The 19,664-nt window shown below is 50.1% G+C and overlaps 1 protein-coding gene across 1 annotated transcript in view; it reads left to right on the top strand.

Moving 5' to 3' along the window:
* The window catches only part of LOC119962274, a 222,642-nt gene that overhangs the window by 134,761 nt on the left and 68,217 nt on the right, over nt 1-19,664 (top strand). The window contains exons 10-12 of the mRNA XM_038790261.1: nt 4,975-5,031; nt 5,173-5,235; nt 6,709-6,789. Of these exons, the coding sequence (XP_038646189.1) occupies nt 4,975-5,031; nt 5,173-5,235; nt 6,709-6,789 (201 nt within the window). The remainder of the gene's footprint in view (nt 1-4,974; nt 5,032-5,172; nt 5,236-6,708; nt 6,790-19,664) is intronic.

The raw sequence follows: 19,664 nt of genomic DNA, 5'->3' as shown, positions 1-19,664 counted from the left end.
CCCACCGGCTCAGAAAACTTCCTATAGAACTCTACTGGGTATCCATCCGGCCCCGGGGCTTTCCCCGACTGCATGGCCTTTAGGCCCCCCAATACCTCCTCCACTCTAATCGGGGCCCCCAGCTCATCCACTCGCCCCCCCACCTACTGTTGGGAAGGTTAACCCATCCAGAAACCTTTCTTCCGGCGGCTCCGAAGTATACAGCTTGCGATAGAAGTCCTGGAATACCTTATTCAATCCTGCCGGGTCCTCCACTTTGCGCCCCTCCCCATCCGCAGCTGGCGTTATTAACAGCTGGCTGCTGCGGCTGTTGCGCGCAGATTTGCGTGATCGTGAGCCCCGCGACGGACAGCTCTGCAACCCTCCCGACACCCGCCTGCGACCTTCCCGCGGGTCGCGCCCCCGAGTTTGACAATGTCTGCCCTACACTGTCCAAACCCCAACTTCAGAAGAACCCTGATAGGGTTAGGTTGCATGTTTTTGGGGTTGGTTATCTGGCACCTGAGTGGTTTTGTGCTGTAGGTACCTATTTTGGGTACCTGGTTCGAGATAGGGAAAATTCACTTCATTCATTACAGACAGATGACATTTTAGTCTCAGCCCTTTGGGCTGGATTTGAAATGCTGCCTGCCTGTCTTCATAGTGCCACAGTCTTTAACTACCTCCAACCTCTGACTGGAAGTCACTGCAATTGCCACAGATATCGGGTGACCAGCGGCCATTCAGCCTGTAAATTCCTCACTCAACTAATAGATCTATTTTGAGAGGAGCTAATAATAAATAAGTCTTGTTTTAAAATAAAGAATGGTTGTGACTGTGTTGTGCCATGAGAATAGTTCTCAGTCTGAGCCCAGCCTGACCCTGGTGACATGAACATACTTAAAGCTGCTCACTGCAGTAATGTTATTTGTTCTATTATTGAGAGAATTTATTTTCTTTTTTAAAAAATTTAGAGTATCCAATTCTTTTTTTTTTCCAATTAAGGGGCAACTTAGCCTGGTCAATCCATGGTGAAACCCTCGCAGACACCGGGAGAATACGCCCTCCCCTTCCTCTCCACCCGGTTGAGCCCTGTATAGCTTCTCGTAGTACCCCCTGAACATCTAATTTATCTTCCCTGGTTCTGACACTACCTCCCCCTTCTTTGTTTACATCTTTAAAATTTCCCTGGATTTTCTGCCTCCACAGCTGGTGAGCCAGCATACAGGCACCTTCTCACCATATTCATACTGCACCCCCCTCACCCTTCGTAGTTGCCCCCCTGCTCTTCCCATTGTCAGCCTATCGACCTCTTCCTCTCCGCCAACAACTCCTTAGTGGGGCCCCTGCATATCTCCTGTCCACCTTGACTATCTCGCCCATTCTCCTCCCTCCTTCTCCTGTCCCTGTGCGTCTATTTCGAGATAATGTCCCCTCGGACCACCATCTTCAATGCCTTCCAGAACGTGGCTGCTGCCACCTCTCCACGTAATCCTCAATCGCTGACCTCACCTTTTCACAAAACCCCTTATTCGCCAACAGACCCAAATCCAGCCTCCATCCGACCTCTCCACTTGTCCTGAGCTAAGCCTCACCTCCAGCCAATGTGGCGCATGATCAGATATCACAATCCCGGCATACTCCATCCCCTATCTTCCCCAACAATACCACTCGACTTGCCACAAAGAATCAATTCTCGCGTACACTTTATACATGTGTGAGAAGAAGGAGTACTACCTCCACCCCGGCTTCTTAAACCTCCACGGATCAACCATTCCCATATGCTCCATAAACCCTCTCAACTCCTTCATCCTCACCCTTCCCATTGACTTGTGGGTCGACCTGTCTACCCCTGGTTCCATCACGCAGTTAAAATCTCCACCCATAATCAATTGGTGCGTATTCAGGTCTGGGATCGCTCCCAGCAAACCCCTCACAAACCCCATATCATTTCAGTTTGACGCATTGACGTTGACTAGCACCACCGACGTTCCCTCCAGCACCCCACTCGTTATCACATACCTTCCCCCCCGAGTCCCACACTTCCTTGGCCCCCACAAAGCCCGTGCTTTTGTTCAACAAAATGGCCACTCCCTCGACTTTTAAGTCAAAGCCCGAGTGAAATACTTGTCCCACCCATCCCTTCCTCAACCTAACCTGATCCTTCACCCGGAGGTGCGTCTCCTGTAAAAATATCAGCTCTGCCTTCAAATTCCTCAGGTGCGCCAAAAACCGAGACCTCTTGTACCACGCTACAATTTTTACGGGAGGCTTATCCCTCCACTCCTGTCTGCTGTCCACCATCATCCTCCTTCGGTGCTGCCTCCTCTACTACCACCCTAAATCGGGCCTGTCCAAGATTGCCCCCCTCTCCATCCATGACATTGCTCAGTCTCCAACTCTGCCACATCGCATCCCCCGGCCTGGCCATCTTTCGTGGCCTCCTCCTCCCACCTCACCTCTGTTCACCAGCATTACCTGCCAACGTGGCAGTTCCCGCTCGAAGGCACCCCCTACACACCCCTCCGCACCCCAGCCGGCACCAGTCCCTTCTTCGCCTGTGCAAATGGCTCCCCCATCCCACCTGAATGCCCCTCAATCGGCAACCCCACCCTGCGGGCCCCACCATACACACCCCTTATCCGTAAAGAAAAAACACCCAAAATTGCAATCTCCCCCTCCAAAAAGAAAAACACCACATCGGGGGGTGAGGGGATGGTTGAATCCTGCACACCTCTTCACCAGCACTGCATCAATATCTTGATATATTCGGACACGATTCCCCTCCCATTCACAGTCTCACTTCCCCCTGGCCCATTGTAGAATCTTCTCCTTCTCAACAAATTTGTGCAACTGCACAATCGCTGCCCAGGGCGGCTCTCGGCCTCTGCCTTAAAGACCTGTGGGCCCGATCCCCCTCTGGGGCCTTTTCCAGCACCCCCTCCCCCACCAACCCGACCAGCCTCCTTGACATATATTTTGTGGCGTTCGTTCCTTCCACAACCTCTGGCAGCCCCACAATCTGCAAGTTCTGCTGCCTGGACCTGTTTTTCTGCTCCTCCACCTTCACCCTCAACGACTTACATAGGTCCCCCACCTCTGCCTCCAATGACACGATCCGATCACTCTGGTCGGTCAACACTGTCTCCATGTCTCGTATCTTCGCCCCTTTTGCCTCAAGACATTTCACGTGTGGTCCATCGATCCTCGCAGAGCTGCTACTGCTCCCTCACTGATCTTTGACCTGTTACTGTACATCTCCTTCATTTGCTGGCAACATTTTAATTTTTTAAAAATAAATCTAGAGGACCCAATTATTTTTTTTCCAATTAAGGGGCAATTTAGTGCGGCCAATCCACCTACCCTGCACATCTTTGGGTTGTGGGGGTGAAACCCACACACACATGTGGAGAATGTGCAAACTCCGTACGGATAGTGACCCAGGGCCGGGATTTGAACTCGGGTCCTCAGCACCGCAGTCCCAGTGCTAACCACTGCACCACGTGCCACCCCTCGAAATTCATCTTTGATGAAAGCCATCAACTGTTCCATCTGGGACTTTCCCACTAATGACGACCCTTCCCTCTCCACATTCCCTCAATTGTTGCTGCGCCACAGGTCCCCTCCAGGTCTTTAACTGTTTTTTGCCGGGTCTGGGAGCCAGTAGACATGTCAATCTTGGGGAGAACCTCTCCCTCTACATCTTCTGCACCATGTCCCTGCAAGAGCTACCCCTCTAATGGGTATAAAGTGCCCAAACCGACGCCTTTTGAGGCGGAGCTGCTCTCCGTGCGACGACTCACTCCATGGCTGCCACCGGAGGTCTGAGAGAAACTGTTTCTACTGGCTGAAGGGATTTTTAGAATTATTTATGGGATCTGAGCGTCTCTGCAAGGCTATTATTTGTTGGCTGTCCTGAATTGCATTTGAGAAGGCAGTAGTGAGTCACCTTCATGAACGACTGTAGTCTATGTGGTGTAGGTACACCCATATGGATGACGGGAAGTGAGTTCCACATTTTTGACCCAGCAACCAGAGGAGACATACTGTAGTTTATTTACTAGGAAGCACAGAACCATAGATTGGTTAGAGGATGGAAGGAGGCGTTTGAGCCTTGTTGAATTCATGCCAATGTTCCGCAAGAACAATTCTGTTAGTTCCACTTTCCTGCTCTGACCCCATAACCTTGCAGGTTTCTTTAATCTTCAGATAATTATCCAATTTCCTTTTGATAGCCATAGTTGAAACTGCCTCCATTCCACTCTCAGGCAGAGCATTACAGATCCCAACCACTCACGGTTAAAAGCGTTTTTCTCATACTGCCTCTTACAATAGTTTCCTCTGATTCTTGACCCCTCCTCCAACGGGAACAGTTTCTCTTTATCTACTCTTTCTAGAATCCTCTTGAGTTTGAACACCTCTAATGGTTAAAGTTTAGAAAAGGAGAAATTTGCAGTGCCAAGGGGAAAGAGCAGGGGGAGTGGGTCTCTTTGGAGAGCTCTTTCAAAGAGCCGGTACAGAGATGGTGGGCTGAATGGCCTCCTTCTGTGCTATGACATTCCATGATTTTAATGTTCATGTATCTGCTTTGTGGATGAGGTCTCCATGGATGTGGAAGCAGCCTCGGCCAGCCTCCTTGACACATATTTTGTGGCGCTCGTTCCTTCCACACCCTCTGGCAGCCCCAAGGGCCCGATGGTGTATGTGGTGAGGAGGTTTAAATTTATGGTGAGTTGGAGAGTTGACCCATACGTCAGATGCCTTCGCTTGCTGACTATTCATGTGCACTTGCCAATGCTTCAGCTTTGGCCACTTGGAAATGTGTCAGGTTGTTACACTTTGGCAAGTCCAGGCAATTGAACTGGGCCAAGACAGGATGGGGCCAATCCAGGCTGGGTGCAGGACTGTATCCAATCATTGAGGCTGGGACCTAATTGGCGTCGTTCCATCCTGTGCCTCAATTGATCTTTATGGAATCCTCTTCTCTCCTGACAGGCAAATGGTTTTGACGAGCTGTCCTGTGGATCTGGGCCTAGTAAAGAGTCCAGTAGGGTTAGTACCTGCCCAATTGTGTCACTCTTTACAGTCTGAATTCTGTCAGAGATTTGGTAACTGAGTCCAGTTTGAACAGTGTGGTACGGACCCTGTCCGTAATGTTTTGTTGTGTTTCTTCCACTTGCTGGTATCACACAGAGCTCCTGGTACAGTGACGGCAGTTTGAAATCAGCAAGGCAGTGGCACAGGAAGGAGACAGCGGTTTGTGTGTTTTTATTCTCCCGCCACATTCACTGTGTGGGGATCAGTTGAGTTATTTATGTACACAACCACCCAGTTCTCACGGAAACCACCTGTACGGTGGTGTTCCATCATCCCTAACAACTCCGTCACCGATAACAACTCCCTCACCCCTCAACCCCAACAACTCCATCATCCCCAACAACTCCATCATCCCCAACAACTCCATCGCCCCCAAAAGCATCGTCGCTCCCGACAACTTCGTCGCCCCCAACTTTGTCGCTTTCAACAACTCCCTCACTCCCACCAGCTCTGTCGCCCCCACCAGCTCTGTCGCCCCCACCAGCTCTGTCGCCCCCACCAGCTCTGTCGCCCCCACCAGCTCTGTCGCCCCCACCAGCTCTGTCGCCCCCACCAACTCTGTCGCCCCCACCAACTTTGTCGCCCCCACCAGCTCTGTCGCCCCCACCAGCTCTGTCGCCCCCACCAGCTCTGTCGCCCCCACCAGCTCTGTCGCTCCCACCAGCGCTGTCGCCCCCACCAGCCCTGTCGCCCCCACCAGCCCTGTCGCCCCCACCAGCCCTGTCGCCCCCACCAGCCCTGTCGCCCCCACCAGCCCTGTCGCCCCCACCAGCCCTGTCGCCCCCACCAGCCCTGTCGCCCCCACCAGCCCTGTCGCCCCCACCAGCCCTGTCGCCCCCACCAGCCCTGTCGCCCCCACCAGCCCTGTCGCCCCCACCAGCCCTGTCGCCCCCACCAGCCCTGTCGCCGCCACCAGCCCTGTCGCCCCCCACCAGCTCCGTCGCCCCCACCAGCTCCGTCGCCCCCACCAGCTCCGTCGCCCCCACCAGCTCCGTCGCCCCCACCAGCCCCGTCGCCCCCACCAGCCCCGTCGCCCCCACCAGCCCCGTCGCCCCCACCAGCCCCGTCGCCCCCACCAGCCCCGTCGCCCCCACCAGCCCCGTCGCCCCCACCAGCCCCGTCGCCCCCACCAGCCCCGTCGCCCCCACCAGCCCCGTCGCCCCCACCAGCCCCGTCGCCCCCACCAGCCCCGTCGCGTCGCCCCACCAGCCCCGTCGCCCCCACCAGCCCCGTCGCCCCCACCAGCCCCGTCGCCCCCACCAGCCCCGTCGCCCCCACCAGCCCCGTCGCCCCCACCAGCCCCGTCGCCCCCACCAGCTCCGTCGCCCCCACCAGCCCCGTCGCCCCCACCAGCCCCGTCGCCCCCACCAGCCCCGTCGCCCCCACCAGCCCCGTCGCCCCCACCAGCCCCGTCGCCCCCACCAGCCCCGTCGCCCCCACCAGCCCCGTCGCCCCCACCAGCCCTGTCGCCCCCACCAGCTCCGTCCCTCCCAACAGCCCATCCTCCCCTTCCCTTGTACTCTATAACCCAATCTTCCTCCCCATCGCTCTCCTCCTCCACCCATCCACCACTCCTCCCACCCACTTTACCAAGTCCGGGTGTGACTTTCTCTTCTTTTCATCTTCTCCCAGGGAAGCTACTACTCCGATCTCCCTCCCTATGGCACTGGACTCGGCTCCAAGTCCCACTCGACATCTCAAAATGGAACTCGGGTCTGTTCTGCTATCGATTCTTTGTTCCGTTGTGCTGTGTGCTCACCCAGATTGTGTCTATGTGTATTAGGGTTTATGTGTGGCTGTGCATGTGTGCCAGTGTTTGTCAGTGCATGTATATTTGTATGTCTCCTATTATCTGTACTTCTGTCTTATTTTCTTTTCTGCATCTGAACCTAGATATATTGGCAGGGAGAGCTAAATTGTGTATGGTATGCATGTATGTGTATAGTCATATATTTGTGAGTCTCCACTGACACGTGCATGTGGTATGTACTCCAGAGGTGGCACAGTTAAATCATCTACTCTGTAAATGCTAAGTTTTCCTTTTAGAATTGATGAAAGTGGATCTTTGATGAGCAGCCCCTTTTACCCTGGCAACAGCTGGAGCAGTGAATTTGCCTCATAGGAGCTAAAACCGAGTCAGCTCACTCTCTTGGACCAGTGGAAGGGGTTTCTAAACATCACCCCACCACCATTCCAAATATTCCCACAAAGTTCAAATGTTTGGGGTTTTTTGCCTCCCCAAGTCAGAGCTCTGGTGTGTCTCATCATCTAATTTTTGAAGCACGGAGACTTCACAGAGCTGACTGAGTGAAGGGTGTTGAGAGTGCCTGAGCCAATTTGACAGACCTTTCAGAGCTGTGTAAAAATAGGAATTGCCAGACCAAAAAGACCAAGATCCATAAATTTACCTTCCACCAGCTCGGTAGTTACATTAACCCCGAGGAGCATCACTGTGTTGCCTGCTGGGATTTGGGCTAGGGTTGACTGAAGGTTGGTGTTGAATTCCTCCTTGGTCTCGTCTGTTGCCTCAAATGTAGGATTGCACACTCTTATGACATGCTGATTGCTCGGTAAGTCATGATGTGTTCATTTATAACTGGGGGTGGTAGAGAGGGCATAAACTAAATAGTGGGGGCAAGGGATCAAGTTTGGGAAAATGTGACAAATCAAATTGAGACAATAAGACAAGAGAGCAAGATAGTAATAAGGGAAACAATGGTTAGAGCTTGGCAGGAAGGGACAGAGTATAAAAACCTAATGGTGCACCAGCAGATAAGGCTGGAGGTTACTAAACTGAAGGCTGTTTCTGACTTCTTGTATCATTTGTACAAAATGGATGAATTGATCGTTGTTGCGATGGACGGACGGATCAATTTAAACTGCCCTGATTTCCTGGGCAGGATTCTCCAACCCCCCGCCGGGTCGGAGAATCGTCGGGGGGGCGGTGTAAATCCCACCCCCACCGGCTGCCGAATTCTCCAGCGCTGGGGATTTGGCGGGGGTGGGAATCGCGCAGCGCCAGTTGGTGACCACTGGCAGCGCCGCCGCCCCCCCCCGCTGATTCTCCAGCCCGCGATGGGCCGGGTGGCCGCCCATTTGCGGTGGGACCTGCCGGCGTAAATTAGAGTAGGTACTTACCAGCGGGACCTGGCTGCGCCGGCGGCCTCCGGGGTCGTCCGGGGGTTGGGGGGGGGGGGTGTGGGGGGATCTGGCCCCGGGAGGTGCCCCCACGGTGGCCTAGCCCGTGATCGGGGCCCACCGATCCGCGGGCGGGCCTGTGCCGTGGGGGCGTCGGCTGGTATAAAAGTCCGCGATGGCCGCGGAGATGAACCCCCCCCCCCGCGCGCATGTGCTGGGATGATGCCAGCCCACACGCTGGCGCTCCCGCACATACGCCAACTTGCGCCGGTCGGTGGAGGCCCTTCAGAGCCGGTTGGCATAGCGCCAAGCCCCTTCCGCGCCGGCCGGCGGGGCGCAAACCATTCCTGCGCCGGCCTAGCCCCTGAAGGTGCCACTCCTCGGTGCCGGGACCGCCGGGTAGGGGAGAATCCCGCCCCCTGTCTCTACCCATCCGTAAACAGAAAGGTGTTTTTTTATTCTTGTTTCCCCCTTTATAATTGGTGGAGTATTTTTCCCTACCCTCTATGAATAACCTGAACTGCAGACCTGTGATACGATAACATAAAAAGGGTTTGTTTATTTTTACACACACCCGCGGTAGAGAGGGGCTTTGCAACGTTCACCTCTTTTCATTCACCTCACACAATAAATGGGGATAATGAAAAAGCAAAATGGTTCGGAGCATGACCACAATAAAATCCAAGTTAGGGTTTTACATGTGTCCAGAGTCCAGAATCAAAAGTAAAATAGAGTGATCTGTTCGAGGAGGATTTGGTTGATTGTAGGGTGATCCTGTGTTTCCTGAAGTGAGACATCCATGATGGGAGAAGGCACGTAGAGTGAGTTAGTCTTGCAGGCATGTGTTCCAATGTTCCAGCAGTTTTGATGAGAACCAGAGTTCGTTCTGCTGCTACCTGTTCGATGGTAGACATCAGAAGCTGTTTGCCTGGAGTCCTGTTCTTGTTGGATCTCAAACAGTAACTGACTATAAGGTACAAAGGCTGTATAATTAAAGAAATTCAGAAGGCCAAAGTCTCAGTCATGTGATACTGGTTTTGGGATGATAAACAAGGCGCTCTTGTTGAAACCATTGTGGTAGACTAGTTAACAGTCACAGATATAGGTTGAGAGGCGGTAGATTTAAAACTGAGACAAGGAGACACTGTTTCTTGCAGAGGGTGGTGCATTTGTGGAACTCGCTGCCCCATGTGCGGTTAGTCTGAATCATTAAATGGCTTCAAGAGAGTGATAGATATATTTCTGATTTTAAAAAACAGGTTAAAGGGATATGGAAGGTGGCTTTGAGACCAGGAAGAGATCAGCCATGATCTGATTGAATGGCAGAACAGCCTCGAAGGGCTGAATTGCCTGCTTCTGCTCCTAATTCCTATGTTCCTTAATGCTTAGGCTATTAGCACCATTATTGGGGGTTAGGACTGCTAATGGCTGTCTTTATTCGAAGCTTGCTGAAGCTGACCGACCGTCTCTGGGCCAATGTGTTCGCTTGGTTGGAATGTTCATGCGATGCAAAGAGTGTTAGAATCCGAATGTTTGAAGGGTCAGCCTTTGTTCACTTTGAAATGACTCAGAAACTTTGGGAAGCCAGCATGTGAACAGCTGGAGCCATCTGGTCAGTTCAGCAATTGTCCATTTTGGAAAGCACAAAACAAGCTACTTTATACAGTAGTCCAGCTGAAACATATACCTTCACAGTGCAAATAGAAATAAACATGTATGATCAGATAAGCATTGCAGAAACATGGCTTAAAGATGAAAAAGACTTGAACCTGAATATTCAAGGTTACGTGACATTTCAGAAAGTCAGGAAGCTAGGGCAGGACGGAGGTGGATGGTGAGTTCATAGAGTATTTACGGGACAGTTTCTCAGAGCAGCACTTTCCAACCGGAGAGCAGGTTATACTAGATCTGATAATGTGCAATCAGATAGGATTAGTTAAAGACCTCATATTGAATGCACCTCTAGTAATAATCATAAGCAGCTAAGGAAAGATTGAAGTTACAAAAGAAAGATGAACCAAAGAACGAAAAGAGAAATGCAAACAAACAAGGATCGTTTAAGATATTTACGTCTACCTGCTTCCCCCTCCTTCTGTGGTTGTGGACTCCATTTGGTGGGTCTACCTCAGTTGCCCTCCCCAATGTTGGCCACAGCGTGAATTGGCCAGTCTTTTGCTGCTCCCTCTGTTTTTTTTTTGTTTACCTTCGGGGCTCCGTTCTCTGCGGCTATGTCCCTTGTGTCCCGTTGTCATTTTCCGAGCTTTTGCACCCCCCCCTCCCTTCACTTCCCCTCCCCCCACTTCCTTTATGCTCCCTGTCTCTTCTGTACCTTCTCCCCCCCCCCCCCCCCCCCCCCCCCCCCCCCCCCCCCCCCGGCCTTCTTTGTTCTACTGATTGCTGGCTACAAACACACCGAGCAGAATCCATCACTGGGCGATTAGGGAGGCAAAGGCTAGGGTGTCCGCCCCCTCCCTCCCCATAAGTTCTGACAGATCTGAGACCCCCCAAAGACTGTGAGATTTGGGCTTGGCTCCACCCTCACCCCCACAACCTTGGACATTGCCTCAAATAAGGTTGTCCAGAATCCAACAAGTCTGGGAGGGGTTGGCCGGGCCTCCATGGCACCATGCGCATTTGTCCTGCACTTCCAGGAAGAACCTGTTCGTTTGGGAGGTGGAAGTTGGCCTGTGTAGTGCTTCGATCCAGAGTCGTTCCCCCCCCCACACACACCCTCCACTTCTATGTCCAGTTCCGCCTTCTATTTTTCCCTTGTCTGTTCCAGGGGGCATCGCAGCTCCTCCAACAGTCGCCCATACAGATCCCCACAGTTTCCCCTTCCTAGGTCACTTGCATCCAGCAGTTCCTCGACTAGTGAGTATCCTGGTCTCTGGGGGTATGTCATCGTTCCGAACCTGTATAAATCTCATTTTGTTCCCTTTAGGTAATTGAACCTCTCTGAGCACCTCCAGGGTCGCTAATCTGTTGTCTGTGTACACGTGCATATGCCGCTAACAATCAGTGTCCCCTTGTCCTGTCTCCACCTTTTGGAGGTGACACCCATTGTTGCGGGTGTGAATCTTTGGTTGTTACAGATAGGGGCCATTGTGGACATTTTGGTTAGGCTGAAGTGTTGTCTCATTTGGTGCCACGTTCAGAGCGTGGCCACCATCACTGGTGTGGATGTAATTAGTGTTCAGAAGGACCTCCCTACACAGGAACTCTCCTCCATCCTCACCCATTGTGCTCCTGATTCCTTCACCTATCCTCTCACTCTTTCCACTGTGGCCGCCCAGTGATAGAACTATAGGTTGCATGATTAATTTGGCCATTGTATTAAGGAAGGCCTTGGAGATGTAGATCAGGAGGGACCTGAACAGGAAGAGGAACCTGGGCAGTACGTTCATTTTGATCGTCTGCACTATCCTGCCAGTGAAAGTGGGAGTATGTCCCACCTCTGCAGGTCCTTTTTCACTTCCTCCCCCAGACTCCTCGGGTTCCATTTGTGGATCAGCTTCCAGTCGTGGGCGATTTGGATTCCCAGGTAGTGGAATTTGTTTTGGGTTTGTTTGAATGGTATTCCCTCCAGCTCTGCCTCTCTCCCTTGTGGGTTTACCTGGAAGATTTCACTTTTGCTCCGGTTGAGTTTGTAACTCGAGAAGGCTTCAAACTCCTTTAAGAGCTTCATGATCCCTTCCATGCTGGCCTGGGGGTCTGAGATGTAGAGGAGAAGATCATCCGTATAGAGTGAGACTCTTTGCTCTCTGACTCCAACCCCCCCCCCAATCCCCCCAAGATGCCTCTCCAGCCTTTCGCTGTTCTGAGGGTGATCGGCAGTGGCTCGATTACCAGGGTGAACAGCAACATGGACAGCAGGCATCCTGACTGGTGCCTCTGTGTAGCTGGAAGTATTTAGAGCTGGTGGTGTTCGTCCGTACACTTGCCGTGGAAGCGCTGTACAGTAGTTTCACCCAGGAGGTAAACCCTGGCCTAGGCCCAAACCCCTCCAGTACCTCTATGAGGTACTTCCACTCAACTCTGTCAACGGTGCTTACTGCGTCCAGAGAGGTGATCACTTCTGGTATTCTCTCCCCGGATGGGATCATTATCACGTTCAGCAGACGCCTGGTATTCTCTGTTAGCCCGTCCTTGAAAAGCCCCTCTGGTCCTCCGCGACCACTTCAGGTACGCAATCTCCAGCCACCTAGCCAGGATTTTAGCTAAGATCTTCACATTTACATTGAACAGTGAGATGGGTCTTTGTCTTTTTTGGGTATCATCAATATTGAAGTTTGTTCTGGTAGCAGGCCGCCCCTTTCCAGCAAGTCTGTGAACATCTCCCACAAGTGACGGGGTCACTATTGTCGCAAAATATTTGTAGGACTCCACCAGGAATCCATCTGACCCTGGCGCCTTCCCCACCTGCATCGAGTTAATGCTTCTAGGCCCCGTCTCCTATCCTTCCCCCATGACCCTGATGTCCAGTCCGTCGAGGAACTGCTTCATCCCCGAGTACCCCAAGTTGAAGGCCTCAAAGCGTCGTTGATGTTTTCCGGCTCGGCTAGTAGTCTACCACCTTTGTCCCTGACCTGCGCTCTTTTTCTAGTGGCTGCCTGCTTTCTCAACTAGTGAGCCAGCAGGCGACTGGCTTTGTCACCATGCACGTAGAAGGTCCCTGTGTCTGGTGGAGTTGATGCACTGCTTTCCTCGTGGATAGCGGATCAAAGTCCATTTGTAGCTTTCATCTCCGCCGTCATTCAACGGTCGGGGCTGCAGAGTACTGCCGGTCCATCTCCAGTATGGAGTCGACCAGTTGTTGCCTGGCTGCCCTCGCTTTCCAGATTGTGCGCGCCTTGTGCACAATAATTTCTCCCTAATCACTGCCTTCAGTGCCTCCCAGAGCATGGAGGGTGGGACCTCCCCGTTCTGGTTCTTGGTAATGTAGCCATCTATGGCTTGTGATATATTTTCGCGAAATCCCTTGTCGACAAGGAGGGCCGTGTCCCACCTCCGTTGGGGGGGGGGGGGGGGGGGGGGGGGGTGTTGGGCCAGGCCCATCTACAACCTCACAATCCTGTAGTCTGGAGCATGGTCATAGATTACAATTGCGGAGTATTCTGCTCTTACAACCCCTGGAATACCCCACTACAAATAAGTCGATCCTAGTGTATGCCCTGTGTACCTGGGAGAAGAAGAACTCTTTCTCCCCTGAGTGTGTGAACCTCCAGGAGTCTGCTCCTCCATCTGTTCCATGAACGCTCCTAATTCCTTTGCTACTGTTAATATCTTCCCGAATTTGGGGTTTGATCAGCCTGTCCACGGACACAGTTAAAGTCCCCCTCCATGACGAATCGGTGTATGTCTATGGAGAGGATTTCCACCATGGTCTTTGCCACAAAATCCGTGTCATCCCAGTTGGGAGTGTACACGTTTACCAGGACTACTGGTGCCCCTTCCAGAGACACCACTAACCATAATGCACCTTGGTTCATATCTGTCCTTGTCGCTGTAAATGCTGTCCTCTTATTGAGTAGTATGGCTACCGCTTGAACCCTCGTCCCGTAGCACGAATGGTAGGTCTGTCCCACCCAAACCTTTCTTATCCGCAGTCAATCCTTCTCCCTCAGGTGTGTCTCTTGGGGGAAGACTATGTTGGCTTTCATACTTTTCAGGTAGGCGAAGGCTTTGAATCTTTTCACTGAACCTGACGTTCTAGGTGACAATTATGATGGGGGTTTCAGTATCCTCCTCCTGCGGGATCAAACATACTTACCTGGTGGATGCTCCCCTGCACTCTGAGGTTTCCCTTGTTCGGGGGCCATCCAAAATGGCCATGGCCACCGTATTCACAGTGAGGCCGTGCCCCTGCACTCCGGGATTTCCCTTTGTCTAGGGGTCACCCAACATAGCCGCTTGTACGTCATGTGGGTGAGCCTCTGCATTGCTGGGTTGCCCTTTGTTTGGGGACTCTCCAAAGTGGCTCCTTGTGGTACCTCCTGATGAGAGTCTTTAAAAGCAGTAGTTACTGAAATAGTAGATGCATTGGTTGTAATTTTCCAAATTTCCCTAGATTTTGGAAAGGTCCCATCAAACTGGAAAATAGCAAATGTGACTCTTCTATGGGATGGCACGGTGGCACAGTGGTTCGCATTGCTGCCTCACAGCTCCAAGGTCCTGGGTTCAATTCCGGCCTCGGGTGGCTGTCTGTGTGGAGTCTGCACGTCCTCCCTGTGTCTGCGTGGGTTTCCTCCGGCTGCTCTAGTTTCCTCCCACAGTCCGAAGATGCGTGGGTTAGGTGGATTAGTCACGCTAAATTGCCCTGTCGTGTTCAAAGTGGGCTTGCTGGGTTACGGGGATAGGCTCTTTCAGGGGCCGGTGTAGACTCGATGGGCCTAATAGCCTCATTCTGCACTGTAAATCTTATGATTCTATTCAAGAAAGAGGGAGTCAGAGAGTGGGAAACTCTAGGTCAATAAGCTTAACAAATGGCACAGAGAAAATGCTGGTATCTATTATTAAGGATATTATAGCACGGTATTTAGAAAAACCTCAGTGCAGTTAGGCAGAGTCAACATGGTTTTGTGAAAGTGAATAATAATAATCGCATATTGTCACAAGTAGGCTTCAATGAAGTCACTATGAAAAGCTTCTAGTTGCCACATTCCGGCGCCTGTTCGGGGAGGCCATTACGGGAATTGAACCAGCACTGCTGGCCTTGTTCTGCATTACAAGCCAGCTGTTTAGCCCACTGTGCTAAACCAGCCCCTGAAAACGTGTTTAACTAATTTATTGGAAATTTTTGAGGAAGTAACAAGCAACATGGACCCATTGTATTTCCAGAAGCATTTGTAAAGATGCCACATCAAAGATAAATCTTCAAAGTAAGAGCTTGTGTTGTAGTGGATACTATATGAGCATGGATAGAGGATTGGTTAGCTAACAGGAAGCAGAGAGTTTGCATGAATGAGTAATTTTCGGGTTGGCAAGTTGTGACGAGTGGAATGCCATAGGAATCAATGCTGGGATTTTGACTATTTATCATTTATATCAATGACTTGGATGAAGGACCGAATGTACGGTTGCAAAATTTGCTGATGACACCACGATAGGGAGGAAACTAAGTTGTGAAGAGGACATAGGGAGTCTGCAAAGGGCTATGGATAGGGATAGTGCATGGGCAAAATATTGGCAAATGGAGTATAATGTGGGAAAATGTGAATTTGTCCACTTTGGCAGGAAGAATAAAAAAACAGCCTATTTATTAAATGGAGGGGGATTGCAGAATACTGGGCTACAGAGGAATCTGGGTGTCCTGGTATATGAATCACAAAAAGCGGGTATATAGCTACAGCAAGTGATTAGGGAGGAAATGGAATGTCGGCGTTTATTACCCGGGAAGTGGAATATGAAGTGGGAAAATTTTGCTACAGTTGTACAGGGCATTGGCAAGACCCCATCTGGAGTACTGTGTACAGTTTTGGTCACCTTATTTAAGAAAGGATATGAACCCGTTAAAAACAGTTCAGAGACGGTTCACTTGACTGATACCTGGGGGGCAGGCTTATGCGGAAAGGTTGGGCAGGCTGGGCCTGTATCCATTGGATCTTAGAATAATTAGAGGTGACTATTGAAACATACAAGATTCTAAGGGGGTACGACACAATGGATGTTGAAAGAATGTTTCCCCTTGTGGGAGAGACGAGAACTTGAGAGAACAGTTTAAAAATAAGGGGTCTTCCATTTAAGATGGAGATGAGAAAGGTGGCACGGTGGCACAGTGGTTAGCATTGCTGCCTACGGCGCTGAGGACCCTGGTTCGAATCCCGGCCCTGGGTCACAGTCTGTGAGGAGTTTGCACATTCTCCCCGTGTCTGTGTGGGTTTCACCCCCACAACCCAAAGATGTGCAGGTTAGGTGGATTGGCCATGTTAAATTGCCCCTTAATTGGAAATAATGAATTGGATATTCTAAATTTATAAAAGAAAAAGATGGAGATGAGAAAAATGTTTGCTCTTACAATCATAGAATTTACAGTGCAGAAGGAGGCCCTTCAGCCCATTGAGTCTGCACCAGCTCTTGAAACGAGCACCCTACTGAAACCCACGCCTCCACCCTATCTCCCCGTAACCCAGTGACACAAGCTGTTTTGGACACTAAGGGCAATTTATCATGGCCAATCCACCTAACCTGGACATCTTTGGACTGTGGGAGGAAACTGGAGCACCCGGAGGAAACCCACGGGGAGAACGTGCAAACTCAAGACAGACAGTGACCCAAGCCAGGAATTGAACCTGGGCCCCTGGAGCTGTGAAGCAACTGTGCTAACCATTGTGCTGTTGTGCTTCTCTTAGAGCATTGTGAGCCTTTAAAACTCCTCCTCAAAAGAGCAGTGGAAGCAGAGTCATTAAATTTTTAAGGTGGAAGTAGATAGATTCTTAACCAATAATGAAGTCAAAGGTTATTGGGGTAGGCAGGAATGTGAAGTTGAGGCCACAATCATATCAGCCATCATCTTACTGAATGGAGGAGAGGCTGAAATGCCTATTCCTGTTCCCAATTTGTATATTTGTATTCTCCCACAGAGAGAGTCACTGGGGTGCCAGGCAAACTCATTTTTGATGGTGAAGCCCATCCCATGGAGCTGTCATTCCTCTTCAGGAAGGCCTTTCCAGAAAGAGATTAACCTGCCGCTCTTTTACTTCAATTGACCTTCTGAGGAGAGGATAACGTTTGCCTTAAGAGGCTCCTTGCTGGGGTTCTCCAGGCGGTGGCAACCGTTCCTTGATTTTCTTGCGGAACGTTAAGTGAGGAGGTCAGCAGCAGCAGCAGCAAACTGGGGGGGGTGGGGGTGGGGGGGTGGGTGGGGGTGGGGGGGGGGAGGTGGAGGGCGGTATGGGTGGGGGGGAGGGGAGGTGGAGGGTGGTATGGGTTGTGGATGGATTTCACTGGTAGAAGGTAGATATCCCACCTTGTTTTGTTAAGTTGTTAATTCATTTTTTTAAATTCTGTTTTTTGTTGCCTTTTTGTAGTGGTTTTGTAAACATTTTGTAAAATTTTGAATAAAAACAAGTTTAAAAAAAAAAAAAAAAAAAAATTGACCTTCTGCATGCCGTGTCTCACTCAGGGCAGCAAAGTCAATCTCGAGGTGCCCGAGTTCCATGATGGTGGTGCTGCCCACAAGTGTCTTGATGTTCCAGGTCCCAAGTTTCATTTGGATGAGTGGGATAGGATATGCCTTGCGTGATTTCTTTTTGACCTGGGGTAGTCAACAATAGCACTCACAGTGCAGACATGTAGCACTGAGCGGCTTCCCTTTTTACAGGCCTGGGATAATTTCTTAGAACAGCATATCCTGGAGCCAAACATAGAAGCAGGCTATTCTAGTATTGTGCAGCGAGATGGGCTCAATTAATGATATCTTAGTGAAGGCGGCCCTCGGTAGCAGAGACCTTAATATGAATTAATTTTACATTCAGTTTGAGGGAGAGAGGAGTGGGTCTGATACTATATTTTCACTTAAATAAGGGCAATTATGAGGGCATGGAAGCAGAGCTGGCTAAAGTGAATTGGCAAATTAGGTTAAGGGATAGGTCATTAGAGATGCACTGGCAAAGGTTTATGGGGATATTTCAGAAAGCACGGAATAGATATATTCCAACGAGTAAGAAAAAGTCCAAAAGTCGGACACACCATCCGTGGTTAACTAGAAAGATTAAAGATAGTATCAAACTTAAAGGAAAAGCAAAGATAGGTGGAAGGTCAGAAGATTGAACAGAATACAAGGAACAGCAAAAGATTACTGAAAGATTAATAATGAGAGAAAGCTAGTCAGGAATATAAAAACAGTAATAGTTTCTCTAAATATTTTAAAGAAACAAGTTAACAAAGTGAGCACAGGTCCTAAAGAAAGTGAGTGTGGAAAATTAATAATTAAGAACAAGGTAATGGCAGTTCAATTGAACAGTATTTTGCATCAGTCTTCACTATAAGAGGATACAAGTAACACCCCACAAGCAACGATAAATCAGGAAATGGAATGGAGGGAGGAACTCAGAAAAATTACAATTACCAGAGAAGTGACACTGAGTAAATTATTGGAGCTGTGGGCTGAAAGATGCCTCGGTCCTGCTGGTCTTCATTTTAGCATCTTAAAAGAAGTGGCTAGTGAGATACTTTTTGAATAGGTTTTAATTTTCTGAAACTCCTTTGATTCTGGAAGGTCCCGTTAGATTGGAAGATAGCAAATGTAACTCCTTTATTCAAAAAGAGAGGGAGCCAGAAAGCAGGAAACTACAAGCCAGTTAGCTTAACATGTCTCGTAGGGGAAAATGATAGAAGCTCCTATTAAAAAGCTACAGCAGGGTATTTGGATAAATTCAAGGTAATCAGGCAGAGCCAACATGACTTTGTTAGAGGGAAATCTTTTTAACCAGCTTATTGGAATTCTTTGAGGAAGTAATGTGCTGTGGATAATGGGGAAATGATGGATTTACCATACTTAGATTCCAGAAGGCATTTGATAAAGTGCCACATCAAAGGTTATCACAGAAAATAAAAGCACATGGTATGGGGGGTAACATATTGGCATTGATACTAGATCGGCCAGCTAACAGGAAACTGAGAGTAGGCATAAATAAGTTTTTTTTTTCAGGTTGGCAGGATGTAACAAGTGATGTGCCACAGGGATCAGTGTTGGGATCTCAACTGGTTAGACTTTATATAAATTACTTGGATAAAGGAATGGAGAGGATTGCCAAAATTGCCAATGACACAAAGGTGGGAAAGGAAGTTGTAAAGAGGCCATAATGAGGCTACAAAAAGATAGGTTAAGTGAATAGGCAGAAATCTGGGAAATGGAGAATAATGTGGGAAAATGTGAAATTGTACATTTTGGCAGGAAGAATAAAAGGGAACCATTTAATCTAAATGGTGAGATATTTGAGAGCTCTGAGATGCTGAAGGATTTGGGTGCCTTGGTGCATCAATCTTAAAAGGCACAGAGAGTAATTAGAAAAGCTAATATAATGTTATCATATATTGCGAGGATAATTGATTACAAAAGGAGGGAGGTTATGAGCTTCAGTTACACAGAGCACGTGAGAGACCGAGATCTCGAGTGCTGTGTACAGTATTAGTGTCCTTCTTTAAGGAAGGATGTAAATGTATTGGAAGCAGATCACAGAAGGTTTACTAGACTAACATCTGGAATGGCGGGTTGTCTTATGCGAAAAGATTGGGGAGGCTAGGCTTGTATTTACTGAAGTTTGGAAGAGTAAGAGATTGAAACATATAGGGCGGAATTCTCCGCAGGGGGCCGAATTCGTGACGGCTGTCGTGAACTTGGCTGAGGTTCACGACGGCCTCGGAGCCCGCTCCCCGCACCTAATTCACCCCCACCTGGGGGGCTAGGAGCGGGCCTCCGTCTTTCTCGGCAGCGACCTCGTCGCGCCGAG

This window comes from Scyliorhinus canicula, chromosome 2 (genome assembly GCF_902713615.1).
Source record: "Scyliorhinus canicula chromosome 2, sScyCan1.1, whole genome shotgun sequence".
Classification (NCBI taxonomy): domain Eukaryota; kingdom Metazoa; phylum Chordata; class Chondrichthyes; order Carcharhiniformes; family Scyliorhinidae; genus Scyliorhinus; species Scyliorhinus canicula.
The sequence above is the reverse complement of the archived record's forward strand: the minus strand, read 5'-3'. Positions and strand labels throughout refer to the sequence as shown.